Source organism: Oculina patagonica, unplaced genomic scaffold, assembly GCF_052425735.1.
Source record: "Oculina patagonica isolate OP01 unplaced genomic scaffold, crgOcupat unplaced5, whole genome shotgun sequence".
Lineage (NCBI taxonomy): Eukaryota > Metazoa > Cnidaria > Anthozoa > Scleractinia > Oculinidae > Oculina > Oculina patagonica.
Genome location: NW_027558361.1, coordinates 144,331 through 164,916, shown reverse-complemented (window position 1 = coordinate 164,916; position 20,586 = coordinate 144,331). Strand labels below are relative to the sequence as shown.

General features: G+C 37.3%; 1 protein-coding gene across 1 annotated transcript; it reads right to left on the bottom strand.

The window, feature by feature from the left end:
* Positions 1-1,398: 1,398 nt before the first annotated feature.
* On the bottom strand, positions 1,399-18,774 carry LOC144640821 (uncharacterized). Its single transcript, XM_078499892.1, has 15 exons — positions 18,699-18,774; positions 15,997-16,241; positions 13,652-13,792; positions 10,586-10,836; positions 10,043-10,124; positions 8,930-9,178; positions 8,388-8,461; positions 6,874-7,050; positions 6,040-6,213; positions 5,462-5,623; positions 4,897-5,007; positions 4,211-4,394; positions 3,383-3,440; positions 2,776-2,890; positions 1,399-2,506 (listed from the first exon to the last, which is right to left on the bottom strand). The coding sequence occupies exons 2-15, from the start codon at positions 16,138-16,140 to the stop codon at positions 2,458-2,460; spliced, it is 1,971 nt and encodes a 656-aa protein (XP_078356018.1). The 5' UTR covers positions 16,141-16,241; positions 18,699-18,774; the 3' UTR covers positions 1,399-2,457.
* Positions 18,775-20,586: the final 1,812 nt, after the last annotated feature.

The following is a 20,586-nucleotide window of genomic DNA, read 5'->3' as shown; positions in this document are numbered from 1 at the left end:
AGGGGTTGGGGGACTCTAAAGCCAACATTTTTGAAGGAAAGTATGAAGCTAAACTTGAATTTCTGGAGTGGTGGAGACCGTTTTTTTTTGGGCGGGGGGAAGGGGGGTAGGGTTCAAACCAAAGAACTTTTCATGGGAGAGGTTTGGATATTAATTTTTCTGGATCAACACATTTTACATTAATTTTTTCATGTTCGTTTTTTTTTAAGTGGGGGTTGGGGAAAGAGTGGTGGGGGGGGGGGATTTTTGATGCGAAGTCTTTTAATGGGGGGAGGGGGTGGAGAAACTGTATACAATGTGCGTTTATCATTACCAAATTATATTTTTCTGTGGTAAATGTACGTCTACATGTTATTTGCGCCTGCCAGCGAGTATCCCTAAGGGACTAATTCAGGGTATACATGTATGTCCCAAAAGATCCCTGCGAAGAAGTGCTGTAACAAAAGCATTTGCTTATTTCCTTTCAACAGGCTTTAGCCATCCAAGGTCAATTGAATGATGCTCTGGATGCCCTGAAGAGTGCCCTTACCATTCAGGACAAGGTTCTGGGAAATCACCAGGAAACTGTTCGTTCCCACCGTGACATAGCCCATGTCCTTGAAAAGCTTGGACGAGGTGAAGAAGCACACCAGGAGAGACTGCTAGCCAATGAAAAGTCCTTATCCATTGATGAGCCACAGCCTGAGATATGATCTGTTTGCATTCAAATAAGTCACAAAAGAAGTGTGGCTTAGTCTGAGGTGACTTGTAACCTCTCAGCTTACAACTGTACCATAGTGTCAAGCTTTTAGACCTACAGTATAGTGTGTTATCTAACAGAGACAACTAGAAATTGAAATGCCTGTCATCACCCTCCCCGGATAACCGGATCAGGTGGCACGCCTTCTGAATTTGTTTCGTATACCGAAAAGATCATGTGTGCCAAATTTGGTGCCTTTTCTGGTGTTTTAACTCTTTTATAGTAGCATGATAAGTTTTAATAAAGTAAGCATTCCCTTAAGAATTATGGTAAATATATATATATTTTGATTTTTGTATTTTAGGAGTACTACTGGTTAAACAGTTCACTCTGTCATGTAATCCTCTCGTAACATTAAGTTATTATTATTATTATTCGGTTACAGGCAAAACCCCAAACCTTTACTGCAAAAGCGAAAGGTTATTGCTATATATAAGGCGCAGCCAAAAGTTGTTAGACAACCCTTGTGCGGCTCTCAGAAAGAAAATCTTCTCCAAGGGGTTTTTTGCAAAGTGTCAACCAAAAACCTTTAGAAAAAAAAATACACAGAATCTTTAAACTACGGAAAGGGCCAAAGCCGCTAGCTGCGATCGAGGTAACATTCCATTCCAAAGCAGGCCATCACAGGTAGAAGTGATTTTTATTAAAGATTTGTAGCATGTCTAATATTTGCTTATTTTACCCAAGTACACTGGGTCTTACTTGACCAATTCTCTTAGAATTAACTGTTTAATGCTCTAGCTCTTGCGGCCAGAATTATTTTAAATGCTTAAAATGACGTGATCAATGTCTCTCTTTAGCCTTCAGTGTATAAACAACTTTTATTGTACACCTAGTTATATACACTCCTTATTAGTAAGAGACTGTCACATCTTCAACAGAGACACGCGACACTCTAACTTTAGTATGTCCTGTCCTGCGTATAAACGCAAAACTGAAGGAGTCAGAACCTTGGCAGAACGAAAAAAATACAGACTGGAACAGTATAGATCTATATAAATATCCGCAAATATTTTTTCAGTGCCGAGTATTAAATGTAACGTATATACACATTTTTTACTAAACAGAAAACGTACTACTGATGCCTTGATGATTGAATTGCAGTTACAAACTCTTTATATAGCTAGCTTGCTTGAAATTATTAAGTAGCAGTAGTTGTTATAACTATCTTACATTATATTATTCTGTGTATATCTTTGTAATCGTTAACTTTTTTTATATTCTTCTGTTTGATAGAGGGCCACAGTGTCTAGTATCAAGGCTGATGTATATTTAAACATTTCTTTAAACAGAAAACGTACTTATGCCAATTGATGATTAGATTGTAGTTACGGACTCTAGCTTGCTCTAAATTTTACATGTAAAGTGGCTAGCAGTAGTTGTAGTATTTTTTTACACTATATTATTCTGTACATATTTTGTAACCTATATTCTTTTTATATTCTTCTGTTTGATAAAGGGCCACAAAGTCATCAGTAACTTATGTTAACTGTCCTTTGTATACCCTCTGAAAATAAAGCCTTTGCTTTTACCTAACCTACTTGTGTATGCATATTATGAATGGATGAAGGCAAGCAGTTCTTTCCTTTGAAGTCGCATCAGCACGAGACAATCTCATTAGAACGTTCACCTCGTCTAATCTTTTGCTGTATTTGAACAAATTGATGTACCATTTCGGCTGTCTTTAAACCACTTCAGTCTGCCTCAGTAAACACCTCCTAGTATAACTTTGATACAGTCTCGCTTTCCAACGTGGAAAGTTGATTCCTGTTTTAAGAGAAATGAAATTGATTTTAGTACATGAAAATTATCAATAAAATGGCAAATTTCATCTTATTTCTAGCCTGATTTGAGGCAACCATATTAAGAAAGAAGTACACCAAAAGTTCTGCCTGGTCTCCGGGGTTCCGTGCATTAGTCAGTGGAGCGAAGGGTGAGGACAGAGAGGGGGCTTGATGGTTAGGCGGGTGAAAAATGCAAGTCCCATAACTTCATGCGCACCACAATCAAATCGAAGAGGGGCTATATTACCTTACCGTTGTTCTTGGTTGAAGTTTGCCTTCATGGCATCGAATCGTTCTTGAATGTGCCATAGCTCTTCAGGCATGGGTGGTGGCAGATCGGCACTCTTTCTGTACTCTTTCATCATTTCTATAGAGTAAAAATGCATTCCTGTGTATTCCTGAATGTCAAACTTAAGGCTAATCTTTAGGCTACGATTTGCTGACCCAATTTTCCCAGATAAAACAATAAAATGAAATTAGTGTGATTTTTGAAAACCTATGGGATTGCAACGGAATATATAAATAGAGCCTATTTTCACCCTAGTGATTTAAAATCATAGGTGTAAATTGACTTGTTTGAATGGGTCAACTAATCTGGCGGACAAATCAAAGCTTGTTTTAAGACGGTTTTTCTTTTGCCGATTTCACTCCTTGACTACACTATGCTCGTTCTATTTCCAAGTTATACTTCGGTTGAACCTCTGGAAAAACAACAAGAGGACAGAATTGAAGTTTTCAACAAGAAACTTTGTATGGATCTGTCGGAATGAACTGAACGCAAGGCCGTTGCGTGGCCGTTAGAGAAGTAGATACCCTCGAATATTCCTTTTAATGGTAAACTAAACGAGTTTTAGTTTACCTTCAACTTCTTTTTGGGTCTTTAATTCTCCAGGAACATAATACTTTTTGCGTAGATTCTGAAATGAAATCATTCGTTGTGGTGAAGCAAAACTCTTTAGTTGACGAGATCACAACATTTTACTGCTTCTACCAATACTGGAGGCTAACACTTGTAAGTTTGAAAACCAAGACAGATATCCGTGTGCATTTTATGTTCTTGTTTCTAAACCCTTATAATGATAATCAACACCTATTTTCTACCTGTATTTAAATATCAATATATTGCGAAAGTGACCAGGCTATTTTAAAAATACAAACAAAATCTTCAGTAGGGTAATTCAAAAACTGAGAAAGGAAGAAGTTTTAGAGGCAAATGAAACTGCACGTTTTTGCTTGCCCTAAATTTCATTATTTTCCTTTCATTTCCTTTAATTTGCTTTTGCGCTCTTAGCAAAGGGGATAGTTCGTGCGAAGGCAATATAGCGAGATGGATTTAACAGTTAGGCTCAAAATGTGGATCCAATGGTTACCTTGGAGTGGAGAAAATCTCACAGACGTCCGCCGTGAAAATTTGTTGTTTTACTTTTTGTTTTTATTTTTGACATCGGTAAGAGTTTCCCAAGTTAGTATCGATTTCTTTACTGACTAGAGTCTCAATATACGAACAGAACGCACAGAAATTCCTCTGTTTACTCCGAACGCACTTATGGACTCCACTAGACACTTTGAGAAGTCGACCACTGGAGTTCTTATATACACTCGGGTTTTACTGGAGTCTCGACATTTACTCACAAAGGAAATGATATTCTTGATAACTTTATTTTACGACATATCCCTTCTTACCCACCCAAAATGTAAACCTGCTCTGCCACTCAACGATCGCCACAGCCTGCATTCTTAGCGCAGTGAAAGAATTCAGTGACTCTTCTTGGACCAGCTCGTAAGTCAACGAGAGTTGAGCGATCAGGATGTTCAGCAAAATAATCGTCACACTCATCATGAATAAGACGATGAGCACTGCTCCAAGCCATCTAGATAAGAAACAAGAATAGGTAAACAATCGCGGTTCTATCATTACAGACACGTGTACAAATGACAGGAAAACGTGGTCAGGAAACTTGATGCAACTGAACAGTATATTATGATTGTGTAAAAGTAACACATGCGAGATGATAGTTAAAGAGATGATGATGACGATGGTGGTGGTGGTGGTGGTGGAGGGAGGGGGTGGAAGGATGGTGGTGTTGGTGGTTTTGGTGGTGTTGGTGATGATGATGATGATGATGATGATGATGATGATGATGATGATGATGACGATGATGATAATGATGATGATGATGATGATGATGATGATGATGACGATGATGAAGATGACGATGGTGGTGGTGATGACGATGACGATGACCGCAGCTATGTGTTTACTTTTGGTTTTAAGTCATGCCACGTGTGCCCGAACTGTTGTGTTGTTTTGAACGTTAAAATGAACAAGCTGATGATACTCATTAATTTTGTTTTAATTATGGTTGAACTTACCCAACTTCTGACAAGTTGCGAACAATGGACGAGCCTTCGAGCCAAGTCATTATACCAGCCAACATTACACATCCCATATTAGTCGTGCACGAAATTTCATTTCTGAGCGTGCTGAAGTATAACAACAACAAAAAACTTATGTAGTATTTTCCAGTAGCCATACAAGATTAAAATAAAGCTATATGCCTTCGTGCGTCGTTGAATTTTGCGGCTTCTTAAAATAAACCAGTTATTGAGTTGTTCTTAATCGAGTGTCGTTAAACCAAAGAGAGAGAGAGCAACTAAAATTGCATATTACTACAGCCATACACAGCAAAAGGTGCCAGCGGGAAACCATAGCAAAAACACATCACGGCCGCTCCGCGTTGGAATAGGTGCAAAACCAAATCGAAACTGGTTTTGGATTTGTGTTTTTTTTGGTTTAGAAAAGTTAGTGCAAGCTTTTTTGAACTAATCACAAGGCGCAGTAAAGCAGGATCAAAGCAATCACGGATTGCTTTCGACACTGAATTGTAAATAGTTCTATTCAAACGCGTAGCACAGCCGGCATTTGTTTTTTACTTACCTGTCGTCGAGTACTGTTTCTGTGGAGGTTCCTTTATGCGCTCTGACAGCTATGTAGAACGAAGTTGAAAAGGTCACCAAAAGGACAGTAAATACGACCAGAAATCTTGGAATGTCCTTGTAAACGACCTTACCAAGGCATTTTATGTACAAACCGATGTTTCTGTAAATGAGTTAAATCGAAGAGGTGGTCACAAACCTGTAGGTTAGGCCTTTCATTAGGTACAGGTAGAACAGTTCTGAGCATATCAAAGACTCTATAAAATCTTCGAAATCATAGATAGTAGGAGGCACCTGCTTGAAAAATTTTTCGAACGATTTGTGGTCAGTGAAGATTGTACTAGTGCAATTAAATAATAGCACGTAACACACACAACTTTTACCGTAAGGCTTAAGTAGTGCAGTACAATAGGAGGTACATGGTCTGATAAACTGTTTTCATCGAGGAAACATTTCTTCACTAGCATTCATCGAGTCGTAAAAAGCTTTTATAATGCCATAAGGCTGTTTCGTTTTCATCAAAAAGCAATCCACAAAAGTAGAAGAGGGTGCAGAGTTTGAAAAATACCTCCTACTTACCGATCTACACCTGAGTATTTAAAGACGCCGATAAAGTTAATCAAAATTGCCAAGGAAGCAAAAGTCCACTCTGCGTTACTTCCAGAAAAACTGACACAGTACGTCGCTAGAATTAGGAAATATCCTGACAGATCCAAGTAGTTAAAGACATCTTTGATGTAGGATAGTGGTTCTCTGAAGTGAAAAGAACAGAGCTAGTAAAACAAATTAGAGAATAACACGCTGTGATCCCGACATCCAGGAAAATTTCATGGGAACATAATACTAGTATCCTGGGATTTGGGTGTAGCTCGTCTTCACCGAGAAGGTTGCATCAAACGCCCTTACTCGTGCATATTTTATTTACCTTAAAGACCCATGACGGACTACTATGCACTGCGCACATCAACACCAGTCGCCATATTTTGTCAGAGTCGAAAAGTTCTGGAGGGATTTGATCCGTTGCCATGCTCTGTTTTCTGAATTATTTGCACTGTTTTCTGGTCTGAAGTATTTCGTTATTCTTTCCTGTTTCTATTTTGTGATTTATATTTTGTGAAATCTCCGTTCTGTGAAGGTATGTGGTCAAACTAGCCCAGTACTGTTTTGCATTATGGCAGACAGACCTACTCCCAAAGGAAGGCCGCGTTTATCTGGAACGGCTCGTTATATTAGGGTTCGCTCGTCTGTGTTTTTAAGCCTTGGAACGCGAGGAAAAGGAGTCTTGGTTTAACAGAAACAACAAACTCTGTCTCATAAGTAGAATTACTCGTCCGTGAAAGTCCAGGCGTGCATACCAATAGATGCTTTAATTTGTTATTGATTATATTTTCAGCAATAAACTAGAAAAATTACCTTTTTAGTTCGGAAAGTTCGTCAGTTAGAAACCATAATGTCATGGCGATAACCCACACTTTAAGAAATGTAAAGAAACTTGATGTTCGTTGGTACTCTAAGCCTTGTGACGTCGCAGCCAGCATAAAATCGGTGCAGAGAACAGCTAGAAAAATTAAGTAATTCAACCCTCGGAACCTGTAAATCAAATAATAGGTACAATTATTAAAACCTTGGGACCAACAAGGGTGGTGGGGGATTGGATGGCACCTACTCAATGTATTATGATTTCTAGCTGTTTCTGATTTGCCATAGCAATAAGATTTTAACATGCAGGTTTAGCTTAGTCTCGACAAATTTGTAATAATTATTCGTCCAAATCGCGGTTTTTTTCTAATTTTATCGAAATGTGTTTAATGATTATAATGATAATAATAATAATAATAATAATAATAATAATAATAATAATACTTATTATAATTTAATAATAATAATAATAATAATAATAATAATACTTATTATAATTTAATAATAATAATAATATTAATAATAATAATAATAATAATAATAATAATAATAATAATAATAATAATATGAATTTTTTAACTAAAAGGCCACGTTTCACCCTTTCTAAGAAGATAGTTAAATCCAAGATGGCGGAATAAATATCGCCATATATCGCCCCTCGCTGTGTAGTTGTATCATTCATATCCATTCAATGTAAAATAAGCTTTATTGGTCTCATTAAAACGAAGTTCAGATGGTGGGTTTCAATAAAAACTCTCTGCCACGTCCCTGGGTTAATAAATCATTTAAGTCCGTGACCTTATGAATTTTCAGTAAATATTGATTGACTGGCAATCTCCTACAAGCAAACTCATACCCCCATCATCGTACAAGGGGGGGGTGGATGGAACCCCTCCCCGGAGTTTTCGTTATATTAAGGCGTAGCGAAATTATTTTGCTCTGAGAAGAAAGCCCTAAGCTTACTCTACAAGATGACATAATTTTAATTGGCTGTGACGTCATATGACGTCACGTGACGTCATAAGAGCCGCCATCTTGGATCCGCCATCTTGGATTTCAACATTTTCTTAAAAAGTCACAAAATAACGGAAATTGATGTGAAATCAAGCTAGAATGCTTATGGAATGTAAAAATAAACAAATCTTGCACTTCTGTTTTAAAAAAACTGGAAAAAATCAAGAAAAATGTTAAAAATGACGATTTTTGGCAAGACCTGCTTGTATTTATGACGTTGCCATGGCAACGTCATATACCATGGACATATGGTTGACATATCAAAATTTCCGCAAAGGCTGAATGAACAGCTACCGAAAGTTTCAGCAATGTATGGTAAATGCTTTTTTCAAAATTTGGAAAAAACCTTACGGGGGGGGGGGGGGGGTGGCATCCACCCCGCCCTTGTACGTCCGAGGGTTAAGACTAAGAAGTTGGAATCATTTGCGGACTTGAAATTTAAGTTGTTCTTATGTAAGAGAGTTGGCGAGACAAGTATCATATTCTGACCGTACCTGAACCAGAACGCAGCATATTTTCCCCATTTTCTTTCTGTTAACAACTTGATCACAACATGATTTAAAATTTCCTGTGAGAAAAGAAATTAAATTAAAAAGTTTTGAAACAGGTAAAAACTCGGGAAAATTATACTGCAAAAGCTAGTTCATTTTTTTTACTGCCTTCCGTTCTGTGTTTTTACACCAGTTAGGCTTTCTTCCCTATGAGCAAGCCACTTCTGAAATCGACACTTTATATCCTCTATACAATAACCACACGAATTACCAAATTCTGTTTTGAATGAGAATGTGAACTACAGCGATAATTTGTTCTATTTTTCTTTGCCATTCTTGTCGCAGAGCCGCTTCATCCCTCCCTCTTAGCCAGAAAAGCCTATGCACGAGAAAAAAGTCAAGTAAGTTGTTTTTTCGTGCACAGGCTTCGTCGGTTAAGATGGACAAGAGGCTCTGGGGACGAGAATGGCGCTTAGCAGGTGAAAGATACTGCTCCTTTTACTTTGTATTAATCATCGACAAAGGGCCGTTATTTTCTAATTGACCTTGTTAAGAGTCCGTTGGCAATGCTTTGCCAAATTGTAGTAACAAGACTTGGGAGTGTACTCGTATTGAACATCATCCGGGAATCTGCCGTTGACGTCACTCTCCAGGATATCATAGGTCACCTGAAAGTGAGTGGGCGTGTCCTGAAGCTGTTCCCATGACAGGCACGGGACAATGTCAGACGGCAAGCATGGTGGGTGTGGCCAACGAGGAGAAATGAGACAATCTAAAACGGCCACGATGGTTTTCTGTCGTAATATGAATAAAGAAAAAAAAAAACGCAAAGTGCACAGTAAAAATGCATTGTAATTTTAAGATATGTTTAAACGTTTCAATTGTAAAAAGTCCTAAAATATTAATTTTAATTTGAAAAAAGGATTGTTTTATCGCAAACTATCAATTAAACAAAAGGCTTATTGAACTATTTCTTAACCTTGAGAGAAGCTTTTAAAGTGCTACTATGATCAAATTTTCGACTTCCATTTTTTTACATTTCCGTGTACAATAAGACTTTCAATCCATTACGAACATCAGAAGTCGTTTTATTTTAGCGTTTATTTTCGATAATTTACGGCCGCCATTAAACAACCTTGTTCCAAGGCTTGGTTGCGAATAGGAGAAAATGACGTCAAAGGCTCCAAAATACTTCACGGGTTGAAATTATAATAACAATATGTATTGAAAATCACGCGAAAAGAAACAAAAACTTTGGACTTGTTTTCGTTTTCGTTTTCTATGCTGATTGTTATTCTAATTTCAACCCGTGAGGTATTTTAGGGCTTTGACGTCATTTTCTCCCTATTCGCAACCAAGCCTTGGAACAAGGTTGTTTAATGGCGGCCGTACATTATCGGAAATAAACGTTAAAATAAAACGACTTCTGATGTTCGTAATGGATTGAAAATTGGCAAGGTGAGTAAGAAAGTCTTATTGTACACGAAACTGTAAAAAAATGGAAATCGAAAATTTGATCATAGTGGCACTTTAAAAGTTCAACCTTTCAAAAGAAATTATCGCAGATATCTTTTGTGCCTTAGTGTTATCACATAATTTTATTCGTCGATTACTGATCATCCGCTAACAAATGTCAATCAGCAACTTGCAATCCACACCTGCATTTTAAGCTCTTCTGTCAGTTTCACCAGGCTAATTGGAGCTCTTCTTTGCTGTTTGGCCCTGAACAAGTCTGCAACTCTAGAGAAATAAAAAGAATTATTGTTTTTATTCAGATGCTTGCAAACGCAAGAATACTATCTGTTTGCATTCTATCCACATTTCATAGCAAGTGCTATAAACATCAAACGAATGCATAATACAGAGAAATAAATTGATAGAATAGGCTGGAAACCTTGAACCGAGGTACGAAAACAGCAGACAGCGTGGAATGGGGGCGCTTTGTAGAAGTGTTATGTGACGGGACTAACTATCCTGCGCTCAGTTGATGTATTGAGACAATAGCGAGACACCTCATGTTATTTTTATACCACGTAACACTCAGTTCATGTAGAATACTACTGACTAAACAGCACTGCGGTTAGCCTAACCCTCCAGTTAGCATAAATAGCGTTCGGTTAGCCTAACTAGCACTCCGATTAGCCTAAATAGCACTCCAGTTATCCTACTTTAGCTTTTAAGTAAACCTAAACCTTTCCAACCTTCTGTGATCCATTCTCCTTATTAGGAATGCAGCCACGTCATCGTGTCCATTTTTTATCGCTGTTTCAACCGGAAGCTCACCCTGACCGTTTGTAGCCACAAGCATGCTGGGATAACTGTCAATCAATAACTTTGCAAGCGAGACGTAGTTCTTGGTCGCAGCTATGTGTAATGGAGTGTTGTGGAGAAAATCTTCAACCTCTTTTAAATTAACCCCTGAATCACACAGGAGTTTAAGGAATCTACAAACCTAACAAAGTAAACTGATCTTACCATATTATTTGACAATTACCCACACATACACACAATCGCGTCTGTAAGTAGCCAAACAATGAAAGATTTCGCGAGTCTTTAGACAACCCCGCGTAACAGACTAGCTGTTAATATCCCGCCTGGCAAATAACTTTGTTTTTGAAAAATATGTCAGAAAATCTCCAGAATAAATAAAAAAATCGAAAAGATAAGAATGAAAAACTGCTTTACATAAAAAAAAAAACAAATCTAATTGTTCTTTAAAAAGAGTAAGCTTAAAACATCAAAAAAGTGGTGAAACACACTTTGTAAACATGATTAACCCTCGGACGTTCAAGCAAATTCATTCCCCCACCATCGTACAAGAGGGTGGGTGATGGGAACCTTCCTTAGGGTTTTCGTCTATTAAGGTGACTCGATCGCAATAAATGACGTGCTGTATGCCTTTCAAAAATGTCTTATAACTTCACCATTTCTGACTCAATTTCCTTCAAACTTTCTCATTTTACTCGAAATTTATCGAAGAATAATACACACGTCAATATGTCGATGTAATTATCGTGAGTTTTGCGCGATGTTAACTTTATTGAACACACCTATTTGGATAAAACTGCTATTTACAGAAAACTGAGCGCTAGGATTTCGTTTAAACTTCTGCAATTAACTCATTATAACATCTTATTATGACTCTCTAAGTTTCCGAGAAATCGTCGGAACAGAAACCGCGATACAATTTGATCATCAAAATATTAATCTCGGGCAAACTTCAAGGCTTGGAACGCTCCAGCTCTTCCACATTTTGCCCAAAAGTACCATAACCAAAGACAAAGAAAGTTCAATGCATCAGTTTTGTTAGCTCCAAATCACATTCGGCTATTTGCAACGATGAAAAAGTTTGAGAAAATGCTATAAACTCACCATTTGCGTCAAAATGTAGGAAGGTCGCCAAATTTACGTTTTTCTAAATTGCATGAAAACTAACCGTACGAATTGCTTAAAACAACTGGACCATTAATTTGAACATCTTACACAAACTTTGCGCTGCTTTACGTTTCTGGAGCTGCCTTGATTTGGATGAAATAATGTTTTAAAGTGAAGCACTACTCCGACCCTATTGTGAACACGGCCATGTTGTTGTTTGGATTCTGCAGCTAACGCTATGCAAATTTCTTTGGAATTTACGAGAATTTGAAAAATTTGCACATGGATAAGGGGGGTGCATTGACAGTGTTCAGTTGCTTCATGTTCTGATGTAAGAGGTGTCCTTAATTTATGCCACATGAAATTTGAAAAGGGTTGGTACTAAAGTTGAAATTAACACATTGTAGTCTGTTTATTGTTATTCAAATAACCGCTGTCTTATGGGGTAAAATGCACCCCCCTTATCCATGTGTGAATTCTTCAAATTCTAATCAAATCCAAGGAAATTTGCATGGCCGTGTTCAATAGAGAGTTGGAGTAGTGCTTCACTTTAAAAAAATAATTCATCCATATCAAGGCAGCTCCAGAAATGTAGAGTAGCACAAAATTTGTGTAAGATGTTCAATTTAATGTTCCGGTTGTTTTAAGGAATTCGTACGGATGGTTTTCATGTAATTTAGAAAAACGTTAATTTGGCGACCTTCCTACATTTTGACGCAAATGGTGAGTTTATAGTATTTTCTCAAACTTTTTCATCGGTGCAAATAGCCGAATGTGATTTGGAGCTAACAAAACTGATGCATTGAACTTTCTTTGTCTTTGGTTATGGTACTTTTGGGCGAAATGTGGAAGAGCTGGAGCGTTCCCAGCCTCGAGGTTTCCCCGAGATTAATATTTTGATGATCAAATTGTATCGCGGTTTCTGTTCCGACGATTTCTCGGAAACTTAGAGAGTCATAATAAGATGTTATAATGAGCTAATTGCAGTAGTTTAAACAAAATCCTAGCGCTCAGTTTTCTGTAAATAGCAGTTTTATCCAAATAGGTGTGTTCAATAAAAGTAGCATCGCACAAAACTCGCAATCATTACATCGACATATTGGCGTGTGTATTAATCTTCGATAAATTTAGAGTAAAATGCGAAAGTCTGAGGGAAATCGAGTAGGAAATGGTGAAGTAATTAGACATTTTTGACAGGCATACAGCACGTCATTTATTTCGATCGAGTCACCTTAAGGGGCAACGATATAATTTTTCACTGAACAGAAAGCCCTTAGCCTACTGTACAAGATGACATAATTTTTGTTGGCTGTTGTTATTAGAGCCGCCATATTGGATCCGTCATTTTGTATTTCACCATTTTCTTAGAAAGTCAGAAAATAGCGGAGATTGATGCCAAATCAAGCCAGAAAGCTTATGGAATGTAAAAATAAACAAATTATACAATTTTCTTTCAAAAAAACGGGAAAAAAAATAAAAATGTTAAAAATCAAGATTTTTGGCAAGACCTGCTTGTAATAACGACGTTGCTATGGCATCGTCAAATATCATGGACATATGCTTGACATATCAAAATTTACGCAAGAGATAAATGAACAGCTACTGAAAGTTTCAGCATTGTCGAGTAAAGCCTTTTTTCAAAATTTCGAAAAAACCTTACGGGGGGTGGCATCCCCCTCCCCGTTTGTACGTCCGAGGGAAATTGCCATAAAACGGCAATCCTCTAAGTTAAACAATTGATACGCCAAAATTAAACGTTCCCTGATTTTTTTCACAGAAAGTCACGCAGTGAGGGAATCATTGCTTCGTGACAATAGTTTGATTACGCGATAAACTTAAAATTAAAACAATCCTCGGCTTCGAGACTAAAAAGGGAAGCAAGTTTCACTTACCTGAGGCTCGTAATTCCAATCTTCCAGTAGATAAAGCGCAGTGCCTTCTTTAGTGTCACACACATCTATCAATCTTTGGAGACGAACTGAGTCCATTGCTTGGCTTCTTTCAATTCCTTTTTCTCTCATTTCCTGCCTGACCTAGGAAATATGGGTAAATTAATGTCTTTCTGGCGGAAGCCTTATGGAGATTGCCATTGTCATATTACCTTTTGCTACGATATAATAACCATTTGTGACGCCACCAGTTTACATGTGAGCAGTTGCTTGAAAAATGCAAGTGATACTGGTTAGATAGATCTTTTCACACGACTGTCCATTTCGAATATCGACTACTTTCAGACAGACTAATCGAAAAAAACGTGATCCGTTTTTGGCTCAAATTGCTGGTAAAATGGCCAATATACTAGTACTTTACCAAGGTCTCCTTTCCAGGGTTATCCATTGATAAAGATCAAAACTGTTTAGGCCAGAAGAAAGAATGTACAGAGTAAAAGGTGGCAAAAAAAAATTCGGAAGGATTTCGCAAAAAATGTCCAAAGTTTGGCCTATGCTCATGCACCAAAGTAAAATATTGCAGATTCTCACATGAAATCTTCTTGCTGTAGTGTGAAACAGTTCATTTCCAGCAAAGTTTAGAGAAATTTAGCACCGTGGTGCCAAAAAAATCAATTAACGGTAAAAACGTGCCTTTGAGTAATTATTTCCATTAGACAAAGGGCAACGTTTTCTCTAGAATCACGCAAATCTATTGATTTTAATAGACCTTATCATGGTTTTCGATGCCATCTTGACGAGTAAGAAAAGCGGGTAAAAATTACAGTGTTTGTATGGAAATCTGACGGCAAATATCTTTTACAAAAATTGAATTTTGGACAGCTTATGAATTGTAAAGTTAAAATACTAGGCAGACGTTTTTATTCACCAAGTCTGAAGGATGTAGCTGGGCTAGAAAGCGTTCAGTGAAGTTTTTAATTTCCCATACATTTGTCTATATATTTTTTTCCGCATGATTGACGCGGTTCGCGGGAAAATTATATAACTGAACGTTTTCTAGCCCAGCTACATCCTTCAAACTCGGCGAATAAAAACTTTTGCCTAGTATCTTAACTTTACAATTCATAAGTTGTCCAGAATTCAAGTTTTGCAAAAAGATATTTGCCGTCGAATTCCCATACAAACACTGTAATTTCGACCGGCCTTGCCTCCTCGTCAAGATGGCGTCGAAAACCGTGATAAGCCCTTTTCTCGAGACGAATTATATTCTTTAAATCCATTGCTTTGTCTCTAAGAGTAATTCATTCTCTCTTTTCCTGCCTAACCCATAGAATAGCAGAATATAATTGATTGATTTATTTTTTTATAGCGGATACCTCATGGAGATTTCTGTTGTCGTATATCACCTTTGGCTAAGATATAATAAAGTGCCATACTAAAGATTTGTTGGCTGGTACGACAAAGCATGTTTTTAATTTTAAAAGGCTTTGTAGATTTAAGTAAACAAAATATGACTCGGTATTTGGAAGAACCGTGTATTGCAAGTCACTTTTTTGGAGGATAAAGCCAGTCCTTGTACAGACATCGATTCAGTTCCGGTAACTGATGAAAAAAAAAAAGTAATTACAAAAAGAAATTACCATATAAATATAAAGTAAGGAATTTTTCAGAAAGACGTTTTTTGATCGATGGAATATATTTACAAAAACCATCGAAAAAGATGTTATTTGACTATCCAAAATCTTTGTTACTAAACGCCGGCGTACTTTTTTAAACCATTTTTTCATTCATTTAACAACAACTCTATTAAAATAACACCATTAATTAAAAGATCTGCTTCCCTTTGAATGCCTAAGAGAATAATTTTTATTGTTTTAGCAGATTTATGAGTTGAAATAGATGGGGGAATTTCTTGTTACTTCGACGTTCTAAGCATATCAATAAAGCTTCAGGGCGCGAAGAACGGCGTATTGAAAACAATTTGAAGGCGTGTTTATATAAAATGGTTTTTTAGTGCCACTAGGCAAAATCGTGATTGTGATCTTAGCATTTACAATTCAATTGGATAAATAACAGGCTGTTTGCTCAGAAGAATTTTAGATTTCGTATTTCTTATAAAATATATTCCTACACTTCAAAAAAACGTGGCAAAGCATCAATTAAGTGTTTGATTACGCTGGACATTATTCTTTATCAATTCATACTAATTAATGTAGGTGTCTATGAAGAAAAGAATTAAAGATGTTTTTGAAAAGGTTTATGCATGAAAATTGCGGCCAAAAGGCGCTGTTCTTTTCGAGATCTTGGAAAACATGTTTTCCTTCTTAAAACTTAATTCCTTTACTCACCCTTTCGTAAAATTCTTCGCTGGAGTGTTCAATCGCCTCCACGCGGTCTTGCAGAGTAAAAGTGCTGCCAAGCGAATATGTCTCGTCTGCAAGAGAAGAGCTTCTGTGAAGGATAAGATCTTGGCTTGACATTTGCTGATTCATTCTGTACACAAGGTTCCCGTCGCGAACCGTAATATGTCCGCAAGCCGTAATATGTCCGTATAGCTAGCGTAAATTTCACAACGCCAGAGTAATTTTTTAACCTGATGACATAACAAATTACAATAAAAACTGGGTCGAGAGCTGAAGCAAGAATAAGATTTGAATTATGTAATAAATGACAGGTGTTTGATTTTAATCTTATATCTTACTCATGTCAGTAGTCACGTGGCAGAAACGCCGAATTAATGTCATTAAGTGCTATGCAATCGCGTGCTAAGGTAAATTAAATGCGTCTTGCATTTGCATTTTACTCCAAAAAATAACAACTGTACAGTATAAGTCAATTTAATGCATTATTTAAAGCCTTTTAGTCTCGGCAACGGAATGATTTAACTCAAATAAATATTTTTGCAAATGGTTACTCAACACGTCTACGGACAACTGATGAGCAGATAAAATACAAAACTGTTTTAAAAGGCCTCGAAATTCACTTATAACCGTTTTAAACTGATGTGCGTATCGTGCACCAAACGACCATCCCTAGCTATGGTCTTACTGTGTGCCTTCAATTATGTCCCGACTGAACGCAAATGATGTTTTACAAGAAGCTTGAGAAGCTTAAAATCGGGTGGTTAATAATTACCTATCCGCTTTGACTTGAAAGGCAGGGTTCAGTTTAGCAAAATTAAATAATACTCAGTCCGAGGTTTACGTAAGTCACACGTTTTGCATGGGGTGTATAAAAGTTCTACATGAGCCACTGAAAATGACAATTTTGGGCCCGTGTGTTGAAATACCACCACGTACATTAATGCTTGTTTTCCCTCCAGATCCAGTAAGACCGGCCAGTATGAGACTTGAAATGTACAGTTTGGGTCTTTTTGGAAAAATGTCATCACTTGGATTTATACTAATATTCCTTCCAGGTCCGAAAGAATCAAGTAAAAAGAGCTACATGAGCCATTGATAATGACAATTTTGGGCCCTTGTGTTTAAATATCACCACGTAGATTAATGCTTGTTTTCACTCCAGATTCAGTAAGATCGGCCAGTTTGAGACTTGACATGTACAGTTTGGGTCTTTTTGGAAAACTACCATCACTTAGATTTATACTAATATTCATTCCAGGACCGAAAGAATCGAATAAAAAATGCTACGTGAGCCACTGAAAATGACGATTTTGAACAATTGTGTTGAAATACCACCACGTAGATTAAAGCTTATTTCCACTCCAGAACCAGTAAGACCGGCCAGTTTGAAACTTGAAATGAACAGTTTGGGTCTTTTTGGAAAAATGCCATCACGTGGATTTATACTAATATTCCTTCCAGGTCCGAAATAATCGAATAAAAAAAGTGCTACATGAGCCACTGAAAATGACGATTTTGGGCCCTTGTGTTAGAATATCAACACGCAGATTAAAGGTTATTTTCACGCCAGATCCAGTAAGACCGGCGAGTTTGAGACTTGTAATGTACAGTTTGGATCTATTTGGAAAAATGCCATCACATGTATTTATACTACACTGGAACCCCGATATAACGATCTTCGATATAACGATATAATTTTACTGCCCCCTTGGCATATCGTTATATCGGGGTTCCACTGTAATATTCATTCCAGGTCCCAAAGAATCGAATAAAAAAATGCTACATGAGCTACTGAAAATGACGATTTTGGGCCCTTGTGTTAAAATACCACCACGTAGATTAATACCCGTTTTCACTCCAGATCCAGTAAGACGGGCAGTTTGAGAGTTGAAATGTACAATTTGGGGTCTTTTTGGAAAGATACCATCACTTGTATATTTATTCTAATATTCATTTTAGGTCCGAAAGAATCGAATAAAAAAATGCTACATGAGCCACTGAAAATAACGATTTGGGCCCTTGTGTTAAAATACCACCACGTAGATTAAACCTTATTTTCACTCCAGATCCAGCAAAACCGGCTATTTTGGGACTTAAAATGTACAGTTTGGGTATTCTTGGAAACAGCCGTTTTGTTTTTGATCGTTGTGTTGAAATACCACCACGTACATTATAGCTTATTTTCACTCCAGATCCAGAAAAACCGGCTAGTTTGAGACTTGAAATGTACAATTTGGGTGTTTTTGAATAAACCTGTGACGTGCATTCATCTTAATTTTTATTACAGGTCCGAAAGAGTAGAATAATAAATTGCTACATGAGCCATTGAAAATGACGATATCGGGCCCTTGTGCTGAAATACCAGTTTATTTTCACTCCAAATCCAGTTAGATCGGCGAGTTTGAGACAGTACAGTTTGGGTCTTTTTTTTTTAATGCCATCACGTGGAGTCATTCTTATTTTCACTCCAGGTCCAAAAAAATCGAATAAAAAAAGCTACATGAGCCACTGAAAATGACGATTTTCGTGTGTTGTGATATTGGACTTTTTGGAATGCTACCAGCTAATCAGTTCATCCTTTCATGTATTATCATTTGGTTACAGGAAAAAGTCAATCCTTTGTTACCAAAGGTTGTTTGCTTCACATAAGGTGTAGCCGCTTAAAAAGCAAGATAGATGTCCAGTACCTTTGTATGATTGTTGGTGACTTCTAAGCGAATGTGCGGATCCCCCTCAAAATGAGTAGCTCGGGTCTAAATGAAATGAATAATTTTTTCTCAATCACATGGTCACGTGCGCTCGCCAAACTCACCATGTTGACGATCGATGCTAATGCCTTAAGAACAATCTGACTATTGAATCTATTTTCGGTCTAAACGCCTTTGTAGTTGCGAAATTCATAACGTTTAAAAATGCCATGTCTTGAACTGTTTTCTTTCAAATGAAGGAAAATTTCGTTCAGCAAATGCCGCCATGTTAACTTGCCTGGATATCTTAAGCGACGGAAAGGGTCAAAGCCGTAACTGCGATCGAGGTTACATTTCTACAAACACTTTTTGCCTCACTTTTTAGGATTTGCTTATTCTACCTAAGTACACCGGGTCTTACTTATGCCGTTCTCTCAGCTCTAGCTCTTGAGACCTGAATAATTTTAACTGCTTAAAAACGACGTCAGCAATAACTCTCTCTAGCCTTCAGTGTACACCTAGTTTTATATAGACTCTTGTTTGTAAGAGACTGACTTCCACAACAGAGAAACGCGATAGTTAAAGTGCACACGACTCGAAATCTTCGTCCCCCGTTTTTTTTTTTTCTTACATCATAAAATAAATGTTATGAGAAGCATTTCAGCGAAAAAAAAAAAAAATAGGTCACAACGTTTCAAGAACACATTTTAAAATGCGATATTTTAGGCAAAATTTGGGGGAAAAGCCTGGGAACGAATAACAGAGCTGTGTTGTCATCGGTTGTGTAAACGACAAGGGAGAAGTTGAGTTCTTAGTGGTCGAACAGTGGTTTCGAGTCGCAATCTACACAACTGATGACGTCACCGAAGAATTTTGGCCGCGCGAGAAATTGTCGCATATTGTTGGGCAAAAACGCTCAACTTTGATCCGGCAGGAAAAATACTAAAAACGCTTCTATGGAAGTTTTAATACCAGAATTCGATCAAATAATACCTAAATTTTAAAAGCAAAAATGGGGACAAAAATTTCGAGTCATGTGCACATTAAGCTTTGGTATGCCGTGTTCGACGTATAAACATTAAAAAAAATTCAATCAACTCTCCCTTAACGGGCACCTCTTTAAGACCGACACCTGGTGTTGGTCCCGTCCCTGTAGTTTGTCACTTATTTTACTGTAACTAAACTCCCTATAAGACGGACACTTCTCTTCAAACGGACAGTTGGAGCCGGTCCCGACGGTGTGCGTTTTAGAGAAAGTTGACTGTCAGAACCTTGAACAAAAAACAAAAAACTGGCACAGTATAAATATAAACATCTGTAAAGTTTTTTGGGTCCCTAGTATTATGCGTAACACAATTATATAAACATTTTTTAATAATCAGAAAACGTACTTATGCCTTGATGATTATATTGTAGTTACAAACTCTAGCTTGCTTGAAATATCAAAGTGATATCGACAATCCAGGACAAAACCAGTTGAGACAATCGCATTTCACAGATTTTTCGCGATATCTTGCCTGGCAAGCTTGTGAAAAACATTTTATCCTCCTCTCCCTCCACTCAATGTCATTTAATGAGGTTTGAAATTCACCAGGTTTGTTTCCATAAAACGGCAACATTGTTAACATTGAAATAGGGGAGGGGGGATTGACAAACCTGAGCTGTAGTACCAAAATTAGCAAAGTGTCTCGACCGTTTTCTCCGGGATTGTAGCGGTAGTTGTATAGTTATTTTATACTATATTATTCTGCATATATTTTTTGTAATTTTTAACTTTTTATTTTCTTCTATTCGACAGAAGGCCACAGTGTACAGACCATTTCCGACTTACCCTTTGCCTCCGTTTCAAAACGAGTGTACGTGCGAAACCATTCAAATGAAAATGAGC